Here is a 19,271-nt window from a genome sequence, read left to right as displayed (position 1 = left end):
GTAAAAAAATTAAAATACTAAAACTATGGCATTTTCTATCATAAAAGCAAAAATCACTTAGTAAATTTAATTCTTTGTGACATTTTTAGTATACGTATTAAGCTTTATTAAGAGAGATTTGATTCTAGAGGTTTGATTCTTGGATGCAATTTGATTTTATTTACTGACCATGCATTATCATGGAGATGTCTGTCAATTAAATTTTTCAAACCCCTGAGAAAACGAGAGTTTAAAAGTTTCATATGATACTCTGGCTAAACACTGTCTGACTTGATTGTTTATGTAAATATTTCTAAATAAATGTGTCTTCATTGTCTTTTATATATATATCCAGACATTAGTTATCAAATGCATTTGACGTTCATATTTACTATGACTGGCAAACACTGCATTCTTCAACCTATGACTGTTAATTTTGTTTGTGTATTTCCCTACTGGTAGCCTCATTTCACTACTGATAGCATCACTAATTAGATCTCCTCAGTGAGCCTCATGCTCACCATTCTGGCCTCGACAATAATTACTTGGACAGTAAATCTGGTTTCAGCCAGATCTCTAAGCATTAATTAGTATATAATAACCATACTGAGCCATGTAATTTGTGCCTAGTTGTGACAATGGGTCTCATAAGTATAAAAACTGGAATAAACTTTCGTAAGTGCTAAATGACAATGAAATATAAACTATTCATGCCCTTATGAAAAAGGAAGATCATAACCATGATAAAACTTGATTATAATCCCCAACGTTACATACTATAGCAGATACAATTTTTTTAAACTTGGAATACAATCTCATGCACCACTACAACACTATTTTCTCACATACATATGTTGACTTATAAATACATCAATCTTTAGGAGTTATTTTAATTGTTACTACAATTTGATTCATGAGGCTGCAGGAATATGTTGCACACAACTCGGCCATCTTGATCACATTCTAAACTGGACAAACTGAGGAAGCATCTGTCTGCAGTACACAGAGGTTTCTTAGTTATCATTCACTTATAATTGATTACTTATTGCTCATAAACAAGCATTATCGAAAGGAACTATGGCATGTATGACCAAAATGAGACAACAATGGTACCTGTTTATTTTAATTTGCATTAGTACAGGTTGGTGGGTAAGTAAATTAGGTCACAGAGATCTTTTTCCATTCCAATCTTTAATTTTTTGTTTAAGATAAGTATCCAAATATAACGATTAAACTTTATATGTAATTTTTTTGTACTCATAAAAATAATTATTTTTGCATCTGAAACTTTATATGAATTACAGTAAATGAAATTAAACAACATTGGCAACATTTGTAAAAATGAAACGGAAAAAAATAGCTACAAGTATGATACAAAAGTGTCAGAAATGAAGGAGAAAATTATCTTGATTATATCCCATAAATGCATGGAATCAGATGATATAATAGAGACCAAATCATGAAAAAAATGTTGAAAGAAGGTCAGCTAGTGGAGAAAGCACTATTTAAAAAAATGCTCAAGACAGGGTTCATACAGATCTGGACAGCTGAAATTCAATGACTTTTCAATGACCATTTGTTTCCAATGACTACTCATGGTATCAGTTACTAATTTAGGTACAAGAAACAAATACCAAAACTCAATACATAAATAAATAAGTGTAATATGATTGGGAAATGATATTTAAAAATAAAGTCATTGTAAACCAAATGTTAACCACTGCCCTTTAGCTTCTATACTTTCTTCTCCAGCTGCAACTCCAGTGCTTTCACTTCAGAGAAGCTGCCAGGATTTTATCTAATGGTTGGGGGTTACCCACTTGTTACACAAAAAAAGGAGGGAGAGGACAAAATGGCCACAGTTCACTATATACCTAACACTTCAATACCCATCAATCTTTCTTCCAGCAACACTCTGTTAGAGTCATATTTAAATCAAAATCTTTAAAATATGTTGCATCTAGTTGTATACACATTAATATGTTGATTTTTCTGAGCTTAATCTGCTCCACACAAGTGTATGAATAGTGATGAAATGCCCCTGCTGATGGGTCATACAAATAACCAGCTGATGAGTCATACAAATAGCTAGCTGATGAGTCATACAAATAGCTAGCTGACGAGTCATACAAATAACTAGCTGATGAGTCATACAAATAACTAGCTGATGAGTCATACAAATAACTAGCTGATGGGTCATACAAATAACTACCTGATGGGTCATACAAATAACTAGCTGATGGGTCATACAAATAACTAGCTGATGGGTCATACAAATAACTAGCTGACGGGTCATACAAATAACTAGCTGATAAGTCATACAAATAACTAGCTGATGGGTCATACAAATAACTAGCTGATGAGTCATACAAATAACTAGCTGATGGGTCATACAAATAACTAGCTGATGGGTCATACAAATAATTAGATTTGCCAGCTAGAAAAAGTTTGGAAACTATTCCTTATGTTTATTATGTTTTTCACTGCTCATATAAAAATGTCTTTTGGACAATCAGTGCTTTACTGACTAATGTGCCAGATTTCCTATCTGTTTAATAATACTGTATCAGGATTTTAAGTCCATTAATGTCGTAGTCTGCTTGTTTAGACAGTGGTATTTTGATTATGTAAATATATGTACTTCCAAATTTTATTTTTTGATTATTTATTAAATTTACCTGAACACTTATAAGGCTATATGTAGCTATGCTCAAGGTATTTTGAAAAATGCAATTTTCAGAACAACTTTTAACTTTATGGGATTTACCCTCATTATTTTTTTTCACTCTTAAACCTAAAGATATTATATCAAAAGCTGATTAAAAGAATGAAATCTAAAAATAGCATGTAGTCACAATTTTCCGGATTTTGGAACATTGCAAACATGTCAAAAATATATACACTTTTTATTGTACCCTAAATTAAATAAATGTGATATCCCTACATTTCTTCAAGTGAATTAAAAAGAAAACATCTATCCACATGGTTTTTTTTTAACTAGACTAATCTGGAGGTAAATCATCCTCAACTGTACATTAGAATTCACCTTGCATTATTTACTAAGAAAATTAAATATAATCCAGGTGAGTCAGAGTACAACTACATGTTACTCACTGTTTCAGTGGAACTCATTCTTGTACCTGTAAACTGAGTATGAAATAAAAATCTCTCCATAATACTTTAAAACACGCCTCCTGAATAAGGAGGAGGTAATCTGTGTTTACAAGTCCATAGATAGGTGATAACAATCACCAAAGGATTAGTACAGAAGTTTACACCGCTAATGCTGGTGATAAGATGTATTAAAATTACATATCTATTGTTTGAAAAGTTATGAATTTGTTATAAGGTGTGCCGAAATTGGTCCAAAAGTTTACATCTGCAGTGTAACATATTTTCGAGCTTTCAAAATGACGTCAGTTTTGGTTCTGATTACATGAGTGGCCCACTCAATTCAAAGCTCAATTTCAGACAAGCTGCATCAGCTAAAATTCTCATTTTTAACACTTTTCTAGCTTCAATAATCTGATATAATTCACAGCTTTAAAATAAATCGCCATCACTATCGTCTGCCAGTGATAGTGATTACTATTTGCCGAAGTGAATCCTTGAAGATGAAATGCGCAGGGTTTCAGCATTTTTTGGATCGTCTAGGTAGTCTATATTTTAAACATGTATTTGTAAGATGTCCTTGCATACATGGTTCAAACTATGACAGAACATCTTGTCCAGGACCCAATGTGACAATTAAACTTAGTGATTTCAATGAGTGTTAATGACATCATGTGAAAGGGGCACTATGCATGATATCCAATTACTTCATGTGGATTATGACAATAGTGGAATTGCTAGCATATGACAGAAAATCAAACCGTACTTCCAATCATCATACAACATAAAACAGAAATTATTCGAAAGTAAAATTTTCAATCAATTTTTATTTTTTAAGCAAAATCTCCAAAATTCAATAACCTAGGTGAAATATCAATGACTTTCAAGGCCTTGAATTGAGGTGCTCATTTCTCATCGACTTTCAGTGACCTTTAATGACCATGCGAACCCTGCCAAGGCCATGAAACCTCACTTGCTGACCTGAAAATGAACAGTTAATGCAAAAACAGTGGAAGCCACTGATGAATGCCAATGAACAATCCAGTTACAATAGATTAACTCTTGATTGTAACATCATGCAGCCTCTATGCAGTGGAACTGTTCTGAGGAATAAATGATGGAAAATATGAAAAATAGTTCTGAATGATAATTGTGGGAGGTATTTGGCAAGTGTTTCACTTTGTATTCCTGTTGTTCTGTGTGCGTGTGTGTGTGTGTGTGTGTGTGTGTGTGTGTGTGTGATTTGGATTTTTAACGTAGCTTTAACAATTTTTCAGTCATATCTCTATGATGTCCGCAGTGTGACAGCTTATAGTGATCTCTAGCACTGGGGCATCATGCTACAGACATGTAGCATGATGTCCCACCCAGTCACATTATCCTGACACCAGGCCAACCAGCCCTAACACTAACCTCTTAATGTTGAGCGCCAAGCGAGGCAGCTGTTAGTATCATTTTTGTAAGTCTTTGGTATAACTTGACCGGGGATCGAACCCACAACCTTCTGCATCCTAGGCGGACGCTCTAACCACTAGGCCACCGGAGCGGTCCCTGTTGTCCTGTAACATTTCTTTCAGATGTTATTTGCAAAAAATCTTGATAGTGCACATTATTTGTTCACTACTCTTCTGGTGAAGTCATGCATATGTTTGTACATTCTGAAAGAATTCATCATTTGTACATTAACCCTTCTGGTGAAGGTCATTCATATGTTTGTACATTCTGACACTATACATTATTTGTTCATTGTCTTTCTGGTAAAGGTCATGCATATGTACATTTGTACTGGTTTTCCCCAATGTACTTGCATTTGTGTTTGTTTTTCTATTTGTTTGTAAAGCTATGTCAGTGTCTTCATGTACAATCATGGCCATTAGTGATGCAGAGAACATCCTCAATGACTGACCCTACAGTTACTGTAATTTCTGTAAACTCAGGCAAGTTCACAAGCTGTGGCAGACATCATGTAACTTAATCTGTCTGAATAAAAAGTATACAAATAATCACTGATTAAAACGCCCCAAAGTCCTGATCATCACTACAATCTCTACGCATGGCCATGACCTAGATTATAACAAATTGCAGCTGCTCATTAAGTTCCAATACTGACATCATTTCCTGACATACTGCATTTACCATATATATTGGGACATGATAAAATATTACTTTTTTTCCTGTCTCAGAACTTACAATGAAATTTGTTTCACCTAGGTCACATGTCCCAAGACCTAAGAAACAAAATAAATTTGTTCTGAATTTGTGCCCCACCACCACCACTGCATGTTGCAATAAAATAGATAATCAAAACAATTATTTGATAAGATTTTGCAGGGTTCTTTCTCCACCAGTTATAATGGCTTCCATACACAGCCTAGCATGTGCTGAAAATGGCAATAAACCCACAGCAACAGCATTAACCAAGGCAAACTTGTGCTAATGGATGATGTACAACAAATACAAGATCAAAGCAAAACAATATACATTCAAATGTAAAATGAACAAGCATTCTTTAAATTTACATCCTTGTAAACTTGCGATATCATGAATTTATAAAGTATACAAATTAAAAGTTTGTAAAATGTTTTTATTGAATTAAATTTTAATGAAAAATGGAATCTCTACCTAAATCTAATGACAGGCAGGATTTTCTGTACTTCAACTTTAGGGGCCCCAAGTGGTAGTGTGATCTAAAGTGCTCACCTTAACAGATCACCGACACCTCACTTCAGTCTGCATGGGTTTGAGTCTTGGTTCAGCCAAAGTAAGTCTGTGAGAAAGCTTGACAGTAGCTTCCTGTGGGTGGGTCAGTGGTTCTTCACAGGTCCCCACCCCCCAGTTCTTCCTCCCACCAAATATACTGGCTGCCATGTATCATATGCTGAAAAATGGTTTTAAATGCATCAAACAAAAAAGCAATGTACTTCAACTTTATTCAATGTTCATTAATTAAAGATACTGTTGCTATGTGTCTTATTTATTATCCACTAACAGTGAAATAGGAATCATCTCTCTTGTATATAAAAATACCATTGTTAGTGTTGCACCTTGGCTGGACTGTTGAATAAAAAGAATTTCCTGGAATTCAAAATAAGGTCATTTCTTCATTTTAACTGCTCAGTGTTGAAAACACCTCTGATATTCTTCAGCAATAACAAGATTTTCAAAACATAAAATCAGCACCATTTTAATTTTCGACCAAGAAGATCTTATTTGAAGTCTTGTCGTGAAAGTCCCATGTTATAACTTTCCGATTTGGAAATGTAAGCATAACAAGTTCAAGAGGACTGATATCGTGGCCATACTGGATAACATGTGCACAGCATTTCCATTTAGGGCCAATAAAACACCACCAAAAAGTCTGCTGGTGAAAGCACAATGTTCAGATGACAAACTTTCTAGGAAAAGTTGAGAAACTAAGATTTTCCAGATAGCCACTGTGGTGGCAATACTGGATGTTTGCGTGGCACTATTTTTATTTAGCACCAACCAGACATCACAAGAAGTCTTGTAATAAAAACCTTATGCTGACACAAAAGATCCATTCAGGATCAGTATCCAGTACAAGATTCTCAAGATGCCAGCAGTGGCAACCATATTAGATGAATAAGTGGCACCATTTTTATTTTAAGACCAACTAGATATCATAAAAAGCCTTCTGGTGACAACCTCACGTCAATATAACTTTTTCTTCATGAGAAGTAGCAAAACAATTTTCAAGATGGCTGCGTTTGTGGCCATACTGGACCATCCCATATTATATTCTAGTCTATGGCCAGTAGAGCTGAAAAGGATTATGTTAATGCTGATCTATAGTGTCTTACTTATGTTCTATATATTTTATAACGCTGCCATACAACATTTCTCCAACCCATGGTCAGTCAATAACCTGAAGATGTTCAAAAATTAAAAACAGAAATACAGGGACAGAGTAACCTACCTTCCATAAGCCAGGTAAACTGGAGAGTACTCTGCATTCTGTGCACAAGAGATGCGCAGAGGTAGTAGACATAGCTCCATGCAGTTAAACCAGTCTGTAGGATGGTTCTCTACAAAGTCTGTAACAGTCTGAGTGACTTCCTTTTGGAAATACACTGAAAGATATGTGACTGTATAATAAGTGATTTTAAAATTTACTAACTAAATGTTAGTCACTAAAGTTATGCTTGCTAAAGACTGATGTGCCTTTCTTGATGGGTACTAACTGCCACAGCACTAGAATGCTAAAGTCTGTCAGGATAACTGTCATGTATTGGTAGGGATCGACTCAGAGAGCACTACAGCATATTCAAGTCTGTCGGGATTACTTTCATATATTGGTAGGTATGGCTCAGATAAAGTCAGTCAAGATAACTGTCATGTATTGGTAAGGACTGACTCTGAGAGCACTACAACATATTCAAGTCTGTCATGATAACTGTCATTCAGTAGTAGGTATCAACTCAGACAGCACTACAGCATATTAAAGTCTGTCAGGATTATTCTCATGTGTTAGTAGGTATGGCTCAGAGAGCACTACAGCATGTTAAAGTCTGTCAGGATAACTGTCTTGTACTGATAGGACTGACACAGTACTAAATAATGTTCAAATCTGTCATGATAACTGTCACATATTGAAATGACTGACACAGTTCAAGTCTGTCATGATAATTCATGCATTGATAGGTTCTGACTGAGAAAACACAATAAAATGCATAAGAGTCTGTCAGGATAATTGGTAATGACTGAGACAGCATTACAGAATGCAAGTTTTTCAGGATAATGTGTACCTCTTTGCTCTCACCATTCTCATATAAATTCATGGTTTACATCCTTTCATATTTCTTTCAATCAATGATTGTCCGTCCTGTTCAGCATTTTATCTATCTGTATTAATAATCACTTTACAACGAAGTCATAATTTACTTTCAATTTTCACAGTCCAAGACTGTTAAATACATGAAGCAAATGACTTTCTTGTCCAAATTAGGAATATTGTTTAATAAAATGAGTGCTATGAAAACACAATTGCTATTATTAAGATCAATTCGATTAGACCACTCTGAATGGTTAAAACCATTCAAAACTATGTGCTACTATTTTGTTTGGAAACTTAAGTAAATAATAGGTGTTGGTTTAAGCCAGAAGCAAGCAGTAAGCCCCATCTCTTACAACCCCCAATTATTACCTCAAATTTACACCAATCTCTTAAGTGACACATTCAGCATAGGGAAAAAAATTCATGTCTAATACAGTTGCCAGGAAAGCTACACTGTTGCTAGCGGAGAAACCCCAGATGCAATTTCAACAGAGTAACATTTCTATTTTGATGAAAATTGGCTTAGTTATTCTGGAGAAAATGTCAAAATTAAGTTTTCCACATGGTTCCTAGGGAAGCTACACTGTTCCTAGTGGAGTCAACCCAAATAAAATTCTGATAAAGCTCATTCTAAAAAGAAAAATCAAAATTTGCACAGCTGTTCTAGAAAAGAACATGAAAATAGGTTTTTCCATCTTGTCACTATGGAGGTCATTCACAACTTAGAAGTTACCCCCAATTGTTTTTTCTTTTGATGGGGGAGGGCAAGTCCTAATTAAAAATCCTGTAAAATTGCATCCAAATTGGTCCAGTAGTTTTTGAGAAGCCAAAACTAGCAAAAGTGAACAGATTGATGATAGGCAAATGACAAACACAATGCAATGCCATCAAATCACCTACCAAGCTTTCAATTGGGTGAGCAGAAAAACATGTTCTTTATATCCATTAGATTAAAACTTCCTGATACTGAGAAAACTGGACCAACTAAAAATATGTTTTGAGTGTTTAAATCAATGACAAATAACTCCATCCTATGATATTTAGTTTTCCAATCAAGTCTTTCCCTTGCATAATAATCAGAAGGTAACATTTTTTAAAATACTTCCAATAAAAATCCAAAACTGAAAAGAGTTGCTTTTGTTTTCCGGAATCTGAATAAAACACTTTCCAGAATGTCTAGTGACATGGAGAAATCATACTCTTCTAATAGGATTAACTAACTGAAGGGAATAAATCTAAACTTGTTGGCTTAAATAGTGCGATTTTCGACACACCCGTATCCTTAAACACCCTGATTTTGCACCTCTGGAAGCAGAAGACATGTCCTTGTTCTAGTCTGCAGCACTTGCAATGGTATATTGTTACCCATCAAGCTACTCTGCTCCACATAAAAAAAGGCAGCCTTATCAGTAGTCAAGAGTGAATGTTTAAAGTTATCAAAACTTGTACAATCAACTTTAAATAAATAAAGTTCTAACAGTACCTGTATTCTCCAGTCTACAGCTTTCCAAGCCAATGTCAATATCACCCTCTATGCGCAATACATCTATTGCTGCCAACACTGCAGTCTTCAAGTTGTCAACCTCTCGATAGATAAGTTTATTCATAACACCAAACCTGAAATCCAAGATGATCATAACCTGAAATCTATCACAACAATATTAAAATAAACACATCTCAAATTATAACAATATTTACAGTGGAACTTGCCTTAACCATCCTCTGACCATTATGGCTCCAAAATTTGGTTAATCCGAATTTAATACTAATGGATTTGACCCTAAGTATTCCAGTCCATTTCTGGATCCAGCCACAAATTTTCAATCGTAGCCAGATTAAAATTATGAAAAGAAAAACTTGACTGAAGAAACATACATGAATAAATGCTGACACTGGCCTGCTATGAGTTTCAGGAAATATTTTACATAATACAGACTACAAAATTATTTTTTGCCAATGTTTATGTGGCTTTAAGTTAAAGTTTAAAAGTTTTGGTCCTACCTCTCTCACATTCAGCAAGATAGTTTTCCTTCCTTTATCTTATAAGAGGGATTCCTTGGAATGATATTCAGAATCATTTTAAATTTGAGTTATATAGGTAAATTATGGAGGTTCTGGAACTTTTTTAAAATTCTTCCATACCTGAAAATCACATTTGTTTCCATTATAAATTTCTACTGCATCACTTGCGATGTAATGCATTTAGAACACTCAGAGGTATTATAAGCCCATAACTTCAGAACACAAGTGACATATAAAAAAACAAACATGTCACCTACACAGACTAGAGTATAGTGAATTTGCAATCAGTTATGAAATGAAGAATAATGCCATGGACATTTAACAAACTGAAGTGACTAATACTACACCCACGGTCAATAACTGAATGATAGAAGAAAAAAAGAGATTGTAATTATTGGAAAGAATTATGAAAATACTATGCATTCAAATGCAGAAGTGCAATCTCTGCATATTTTCTTTTTTATTTTAAATTTTATAAGCCTCACTAGGAACAATGTCAAAACCCCTTTTTATATTCAAAATTATCTGACAATAACTCTTTAAAATAAACTACATTTTTTTAAACCCCACCCAATTAAAATGTAACAAATTGTCTCCTACAATAACATTTTACCATGCTTCTACTTTATATTTTCTGCTCTTATTTCTCATCATAAATCTCTAAAGTGAACGTTTAATGAAGATACGTATGTGCAGTTCTAATTTCTGTACCCTATAAACAAAGATAACAACATCTAAACATTTTCTCCTCGCTCTCTCCATCCCCACTCTCAAATACTGTCTCAATGGTATTTCTAAATGACATGTTAACATATAAAACATTTACAATGATTTTGTGATAATTTGATCACATGTAATATGCTTGGAAAATATTTTCATGAAAAACAGGGCATATTTGCCAACTTAGAAAACAGGGCATATTTGCCGACTTAGAAAATTCTTCATAATGGAAGTTGTTCCTTGACTGATACTGTATAATCAGCTGATTCCTATCCTCTGCATCTTTCTTCATTTAGAAATTGTACAAATGGAAAACAATGGCCCTTCTACTTTGATCACAATTTGTGACCACATAATTGCACAAAACTAATCAATCTAACTTGAAACGAATGTGAAATCAATACACATCGACATCAGTGGCACGTCTATTCATGTTTAGAATGATGGCATGTGTTGTTGTTGTTGTAGGGTTTAACATCAGTTTTCAGCACAAGATAGGCTATGCATGGCGGCCAGTATTAATGGTGGAGGAAGAACCCAGGAAAACCCAGACAAGAACCACCCACCCACAAGAAGCTACTGGCAAGCTTTCTCACATACCCACATTGGCTGAATCCTAGACTCAAACCCATGCAGACAGAGGTGAGATGGCAGTGATCCGTAACAAAGAGCGCTTTAGACCACTCTGGGCTCCTGATGGCATGTGTAAAAGCAAACAAAGCTTTATATCTTTTGCAGAGCAGGACCAGGTTTGAAAACAATCTGGCCACAAGCAATTTCACAGAAAACCTTGTATACAGATATTTACTCTCTGTTTTAATTTGGGTATATTCTAAAACTAAAATTAATGGAAGAAAGAAATGGTTCCTTCATTTGAAATGAAATTAGTGAATTTTCAGAATACTGGAGGATATAATGAAAGGTTAAGGTTGAAAATATCATGCATGATTTTCACACATTCAGTTATTATTTAGTATGACGTTGTAGAAATTAGTGTGAACTGTGCATCCTTCAATAGACCCCATTTTATACATTGTTTTACTTAAGATAATTCTATGTCCTTTCTACATGAATAAAATCAATACATAAGCTGAAGTTGCATTTATGAAAGATGCATGTCCCTTCTGTTGACCAAAAAAGTACAAATGCAAAATGCAATCTATAAAAAATTTAAAAAACTGCTATAATGGCATAAAAATCCAATTAAATCATCTATATCTACATACCAAATTTCTTTTGACTACCTCACAAGGTTTTTGCCAAGATATGATAGTTGTGCTTTTGCATCAATCTGTGTTTAAAGAAAAGTACATAAAATAACTTAAAAGTTTGTTTGTGATGATAAAATTTAAAAAACATGGAGTTCCATCTCATTGTTTGACATGAAACAGTTTGAATTTTACAGTGATGATAATCTTTGAAGGACAAGTAAATTATAAATTCTACTAGTCTTTGTGGCTACATAAAAACAATTATGTTAATTTCAAACCATGCTTACCTACAGACAAGATTGATAATACAGTGAGCTATGGATGAAGGGGAAATAACTTCTAAAACAAATGCCTCAGTCCACAGAGAAAAGCCATCAAGGAAGATCACAATATACCGACGAGACTTGCCCTTTACAAATGGTCCCAGCATCATCAATTCAACCTACAAACACAATATACATGCATTAATATTTGTATAAATTAAAAACCAAAGCACATCTCTTCACAGTGAGTAACAGTAGCACATTCATTTTCTAACCATATAGATATTTTATTACACATCTATTTTTTTATTGAAACATAACTATGTTCACCATTAACAATGTATTTTACTATCAATTATAGTTGCTTATAAGAGGAGCCCAAATGCACAGACCCAGATCTGCCATCACATAATGTGCCAGCCAGTGCAGTTAAAAATAATCAGTAAAACAAACAACACAGACCTGTATCAGCTGCTGCATTATATGGCCGATATTTGCACTATGACTTGACTTGAGAGTATATACAGGATGCAAGAAAAACCTAACCGAATTTAATATGAAAAAGTCTTCACATTATGACACCCATTATGAAATATAACCAAAGACATATATTTAAATGTTAATTTCTTTCTGCAGTAACTATAGCTTCAAAGCATGAAAAACCCTTTGGCAGTATGCAAGCTTTCAATGCTGCAAATTTAATAGGGTATATATTTTTTATTTTATTTATATTTTTGGTTCCTTTGGACCATTGTGGATACATCTAAATAACAACATGAGATCCTGAATTCAACAGGCATTATTTTTTCTGGTTAACATTAACTAAAGTGAGCTCCAACCGTGTACTGTAAGCCATATTTGGTTAATAATAATCACGCCAAATTGCATTTTAATTTGATGTGGGGAAAGTTCACACATACTGAGAGTCAATATGTGTACTGCATCTAAATATCCTACAAAGTTATTTTGAGAGTTTCAGGACTTCACCTTTTACAGACAAATGGTGATCACCTGTATATTTGTCAAAGGGTCAAAGACAGAGAGTCAGTGATCACCTGTACATTTGTCAAAGGGTCTGAATCTGTCAAAGACAAATTCAGTGGCAGGTCAGGTACAATTAATGGAAAGTCAATCAAAGAAGCTACTCGGACATAAAATACAGTATATAGATTTATAACAGATCAGCATGTATTTAATTACCTGGTGAGCCAGAAAATACATTACCTGTTCCCAATTTTGCTCTCTTTTGTGTTCAACCCTCCATTCACTGTTTCTTTAAATAAAAACACCCCCAATTTTATTTTCAGACATGGGGATGGGGTGGGGGTGGAGAGATGAGGGGGAATGCTGAACAGGATTAGTAAATAATTAGTGCTGAAAAACAATTCTTCCCAAAGTGAAAGTCTGACCACAAAACAAATATATTATTAAAAAAATGACTGTTTAAAATTATTATGGGATTTTTTCCAGCATCAATCATTTGACCATTAAATAATCTATCTGGGTATCTTTAGCAGGGTGCCCAAATTGTTTCCAAATAAACCCCTAGTTGAGTGTTGGTTAATCACAAGTCCATACTACAAGCTATTCTGGACAAGCCCTTAAAGAATCAAGACATGCAAATGCCCATCTTTTGTCAAGAAACCAACATATTGTAATGTAATCTTTTACCTGCAACTAGACACATGAAATACATGTGATTTAATATTACATACTTTCACTGACCAGTGGAAGGCATGTGACACTTGTTTCTGTTGGCTAACTTTAGCTATAGAAATATGGCAATCACAATTATTTACAAGGTTGATAGCATATTTCTGTCAAAAATTTCAAGGTGCATTATTACATTAATTTTAATGGATACATAAATGAAACTGTATGTAAACAAAAGTTAATACTTACTATTATTCCATACAAGGAACATTTCTTGCAAACTTATTTTTTTAAAAACAAAAATAAAACATGAAGTCAGTACTATGATCAATGATATCTTTCCCATTAATATTAAACATCCTACATCTGGGCATTAGAATAATGTAGTCACCGAACAAAGTTCATTTTACTCTGTCTACACTACACTATTTACAAAGTCCAAAATATTTTAGCGTGATATTTTCAGTTCTTGTAGCTTGTCATCAAGCTGTTTTTCAAGAGCTCCAAGTTTAGTGATTTTGTCCTTTTCACGTTTCCTCAAATTATTTTGATGTTGTGATAAAGGAAAATTTTCTATGTATCTTTGATTTCAATGCACAGTCATCAGCAGCAGCTGTCGTTGACTCAATGTCTTTTTCAGTACCTTCCTTTCTTCTTCACTCATGCTCATAAACAAAAAAAGTAAAGATATTTGTTTTTTTACATCATCGCTTATCTAAAAACAGTGAATGGAGATTTTAAACTATTTCATATAAGATATATTAATATTTCTCTCAGCCTAGCTGTATTCTATATATTTAGATTTATCGTGTTCATTGCAATTATTGTCTGTCCTATTTCCACTCAATCCCAAATTACGACTACATACAGTTTCTATTTTAAAACTTGAATCTCTGTGTTCACAGACATACCTCTTTCGTCAAAAATGACTTCATACTAAAGGCTTCTTGTTTTGCCTGTATTAAGTGCCATTACAAGACCCTGGTTTTTTTTCCTGCTGCATGTGACTGTGGAGCACTCTCTCCCACTGCATGCAAATCAATAACCTTCTGGCATAATTTGCAAAACTCTCTGAGAAAGATCTCATAATCAAAACTTTATATTTTTCTTCATATAGCCACCGAAGTTGTAACTGGCAGCCAGCCATATAGAAGCAAATGATTCATATTTAAACCACTGCTACATCTGGGCTTTGTACAATCAGAAGTTTAAAATGTATGACTGCGCAGTGGCCATTTTTTGAAAAATTTCCATTTTGGCACAAACTTAGCGAGAGAGTGTTTTCTGTTGCTTTTTTTTCTCCTTTTCTTTTTTATTTAATTTTGTAAAACGAAAACTATTTATTATTTTCTTTCGATTTCAAGAAAATCAAGGCTTTTCAAGGTACCCAGACAATATTTTGAATTTTCAAGCTGTTTTCAAGGTCTTGAGGGAAAAATTCATTTTTCAAGGTCCTCTATGAACCCTGTATTTAACTGACCTTATCCCAAAAATACAGAACTGGTGGTGCTAATGACTGAATCATGGAGTCTGGGCAATTATCCAGAACAGAAGCTTCCTCCATGTAGCAGCTTCCATCTGCAAAACTGGTAGTGTCATCCACTGAAGGGTTGGGGTCAACAAATACAATGCGGCTGTCATGAACTGAGGCTGCTGCCTTTTTCGCAAGACATACTGGACAATTATTGACATAATGGCGTGCTGTATTGTACATTCCAACCCAGTAGTAGGATTTCATCACGGTCTTAATAGTCCTGTCAAGTCCAAGATGGGAGCCTACAAAATAAAATACATCGATAACATTTTACCCTGAAAAATTCAAGATTTAATTTAGCTAAAAATAGTTTACCACCAGACATTAAACAAGTGTAACTTGCAAGAGAATTCTTTAAAAATCCATCATTACAAATAGCTAGAAAGTGTCTATTGTGATTGAAATGTTGTCTCAATTTCAAAAACATTTATTTCCCGCTGAATTGGTATGTTTCATATGTAAGCAAATCTAACATAAATTTGTGTTGGTCAACACAAGTATTAACATACATGTATGCATCATCTGTGTCTATTATATCCACAGTTGTACTGCCATATCCATTTAAATGATACAAATTTCTAACCCTAAAATACAAATAAACCAGTGAGCAGTGTGGGCCAGTTTCTCATTATGTTAAAAGCTTTTATTTGATGTTGCTGAATCTAGTGTTATGACTTTGGTTAAACTTTAAGCAAAACTATATCAAACTGCTGACAATGACAACAAGTCCATCAGAATAGTGACTCATAGATCTTTGTTAGCAACAAATATGTTCAATACAAATTTGATGATTAATATTTACTTTGTATACCAACAAAAAAATAAAATGTCTTTCAGATGCAACAGAAGTGCCTCAGTAGATTTTGTGAAATGACAGCAGCTCTTATTTGCATTAAAGCACATTCATCAGACATGAACAATTCCAACTTATCCATAGACTAACGGACGCAGATTGCCATGGATAATGAGGTCGACCTTAGTCCAAAGGAACAATACGATTTTGTGAGTGCAATTTACTTTTAATAAGCTTATTAATATTCTGATTACGACGATAATATCACAACTTTTTCTTCGAATTTTTTTAAAATGCACTCATTATAACAATCGGGGACTGATTTCAAATTATAACCAACACACAAAAATAACAATAATGGCCAGGTTTGTTGGTGGTATAGTGTGTAAATGTAGTAATATCCAATTGAGGTGATGGTGGCAACATTTATTACTTTGTTCTTTTATTTATTTAATTTTTTGGCTACAAAGCAATTAATATTGTGTTATAAGGGCTATTCGTAGTCCATAACAGATATACTAGGTAGAACTGTATGATGGAAGTCTAAATTGACTGCATCGTTCGAGGAATTTTTTCAACATGTTCACCGTACTTTCTGGGCGGTGTAATGATCGGGCGCAAAAATTATGTCCTCATTCATTTACCATCTTCTAAAATATGGACACTCTCGATGGCTGCTCTTTTTCCTTCTTCAGTAAGCGGAACTTTCTTTGGTTCTTCTTTAGCGTTCCTTTTCTGGTCACCAACAAACATTAAACAGTCATCGACAACTCGAAAACCTTCCGCTCGTTTCCGAATGATTCGTTTCTCATCTGGTGTTGCTCCGGAAGGATAAGTATTGGTAGTTAGGTACTGCTGTACCCAGTTCAAGTCTAGACGCACGCGTTTTAAGCTTCTTTCCATCATGGTACCTTGCCATACGTCGGAAACTGGAAAGCTATTGTTTTATCCGATTAAAAATGATCAAATTTCTACGAGGAATTTATCACCACTACACCGCCATCTTGCTGTCTTTCCTCTCGCTTCAAAGATCCCCGGATAAAGGCTTCCAGATTGGTCGATACAAATTATGTTTAATTTTTCTGAAACGAAACGAATAAAGCGACGAGTTTTTTTTCGGGGAGGGGGTCCGTTTTAGGTGTGTGTGTGTGCCATCGTATGTTACGAGGCAAAATTAAATTAAAACTTGTATATTTGGACATTTATGTTGGGGTGTAGGGTCAGAGCACATTCCCTATCGAAAAGCTGGAATTTGCCGACACCATTTGGTGTCGGTATAGGGTAGCCGCTTTCTAGCTGACCCAGCACACAGAACCTACATGTCAATAACATCAGATGTCATATAGTCACGTGATATCGACAATAAACAAATTTCCCAAGTTGTTGTGCATATAATTTCGATATATTATATAGAAGTCACTTGATGTTTGTAAATAAATATAATGCACACTTAATTCTCAACATATTTATTCTGAGAACAACGAACAGAAACCTGTCGGTATCGCGAAAGGGTGGAGTAGACCATTTTCAAGAAGTACCGAGCACGTGTCAGAGATGTGTCTTTGTTGGTGTCACGTGACTACCACATTGACACGTGCTCTTCGTAGTGAATCTGGTTGTCTTTAAATTTCTGCAACATTTACAGATTTTCGTCGTTGTTTTCACAATAAATATTTTGAGACGTTTATGTTTTTCTTTTTTTTCTATAAAAATTACATGACTTATTTATATGTTCGATTTGTTTTCCTACAGCAATACTAGAAATGGTCTGTTGTTGATATCACGTGACTGTATGATCTCTGATACCATTGAGATGTAGGTTGCGAGAATTGTGTAGTCACGTGACTAGGAATACACATGGCCAGATCCAGGTCAAATTTTAGCAACGATGTACTTTCGTCTCGTGTATCAGCGGATTAAAGACATAACGAATGCTATTATCGCAATTTCTGAAAAAATGAATCATATTCCTATCGATTTCATGCAGGTATATCTCGATGAAAGGTCGTTCAAATGTGCTGGGTCGGCTAGAAAGCGGCTACCCCATGCCGGACAGCAAATGATGTCCACGAATTCCAACTTTCCGATAAGGAGTGCGCTCTGACCCTACACCCCGACATAAATGTCCAAATATCAAAAAATGGGGTGGCAAGGGTCAGAGGAAACTCGGACTAGTTTGCATTTGCTGAACGGGGTGGATGTCCGCCTGAGAGTGAATATGAGCAGTGCCGCTTTCCATTTGATGGCTAATGCCAACGAGTACAAAACCATGATCCAAGAAGCCAGACTCTATGTGCCACTTTGAGCAGAACTACCACCAAGTATCCGACACGACGCGTGGAAGTGAAAACTTTTACCATTCCCGCTGGACAGCTATCCATGATCGAAGATCATCTGTTCCAAGGTCAGTTACCCAAACGTTTAATCATTGGCATCGTCAAGAATTCAGCCTTCAGTGGAACGAACAATGAAAATCCTTTCGAGTGAAGCATTACAAAGTGTCCAAGATCGAAGTCAGTCGCGATGGCAAGGCCTTGTGTACCAGACTTTTCGAACTTAAGTTGGGTAACGAGAAGAATTACTCGAGATCGTACTTATCCCTTTACAAAGCCACCGGACAGTTAGGGACCAACACCAGTAATGGCATTACGTACGAAAATTGCGCAGGAGGCTTTGCTTTGTGAGCTTTTGATTTCATTCCAGACCAAGGCAGCGACGAGGGATATTTACACCCTTTACAATCCGGCCAAATTCGTGTGGTAATTCAGTTTTTAAAAGGTCTACGCGCAGACAGTGCGGGAGGAAGCGAAGAAACAAACGGTTACTTGTCAGAGATTTTCAAACAAAGAGTTCGGGTTGAATTGATGACTTACAATTACTTGTAAAAAAAAAGAAAAGAAAAACAAAGCAACACAAAAATGGATACCTGGGAACTTTACCTTTTGAATAACAGTTTGTACACTGCTTCTTGGAATCATGTCGTGTGTGCCAAAGATGAACTGCCGCATCGCAAACCTCAAGACCATCAAGCTTATGTCATCAACACGGACGACAGTCATCTTCCAGAAACCCACTGGGTAGCCGTCTACCTTCCCCGTGATGGTTGTGTGGAGTATTTTGATTCGTATGGATTGCCACTTTTGGAAGACGACATCATCGATTTTATGAGAAGAAACGTCCAGACGACACG

General features: G+C 35.0%; 1 protein-coding gene across 1 annotated transcript in view; it reads right to left on the bottom strand.

Moving 5' to 3' along the window:
• The window catches only part of LOC149805886 (uncharacterized), a 52,001-nt gene extending 34,899 nt beyond the window's left edge, over positions 1-17,102 (bottom strand). The window contains exons 1-5 of the mRNA XM_089950632.1: positions 16,726-17,102; positions 15,235-15,530; positions 12,126-12,280; positions 9,369-9,502; positions 7,028-7,181 (exon numbers count right to left, since the gene is read on the bottom strand). Of these exons, the coding sequence (XP_089806758.1) occupies positions 7,028-7,181; positions 9,369-9,502; positions 12,126-12,280; positions 15,235-15,530; positions 16,726-16,987 (1,001 nt within the window). The 5' untranslated portion in view covers positions 16,988-17,102. The remainder of the gene's footprint in view (positions 1-7,027; positions 7,182-9,368; positions 9,503-12,125; positions 12,281-15,234; positions 15,531-16,725) is intronic.
• Between the last annotated feature and the right edge of the window lie 2,169 nt (positions 17,103-19,271).

Source organism: Sinohyriopsis cumingii, chromosome 2, assembly GCF_028554795.1.
Source record: "Sinohyriopsis cumingii isolate HCF-2022 chromosome 2, ASM2855479v2, whole genome shotgun sequence".
Classification (NCBI taxonomy): Eukaryota; Metazoa; Mollusca; class Bivalvia; order Unionida; family Unionidae; genus Sinohyriopsis; species Sinohyriopsis cumingii.
The sequence above is the reverse complement of the archived record's forward strand: the minus strand, read 5'-3'. Positions and strand labels throughout refer to the sequence as shown.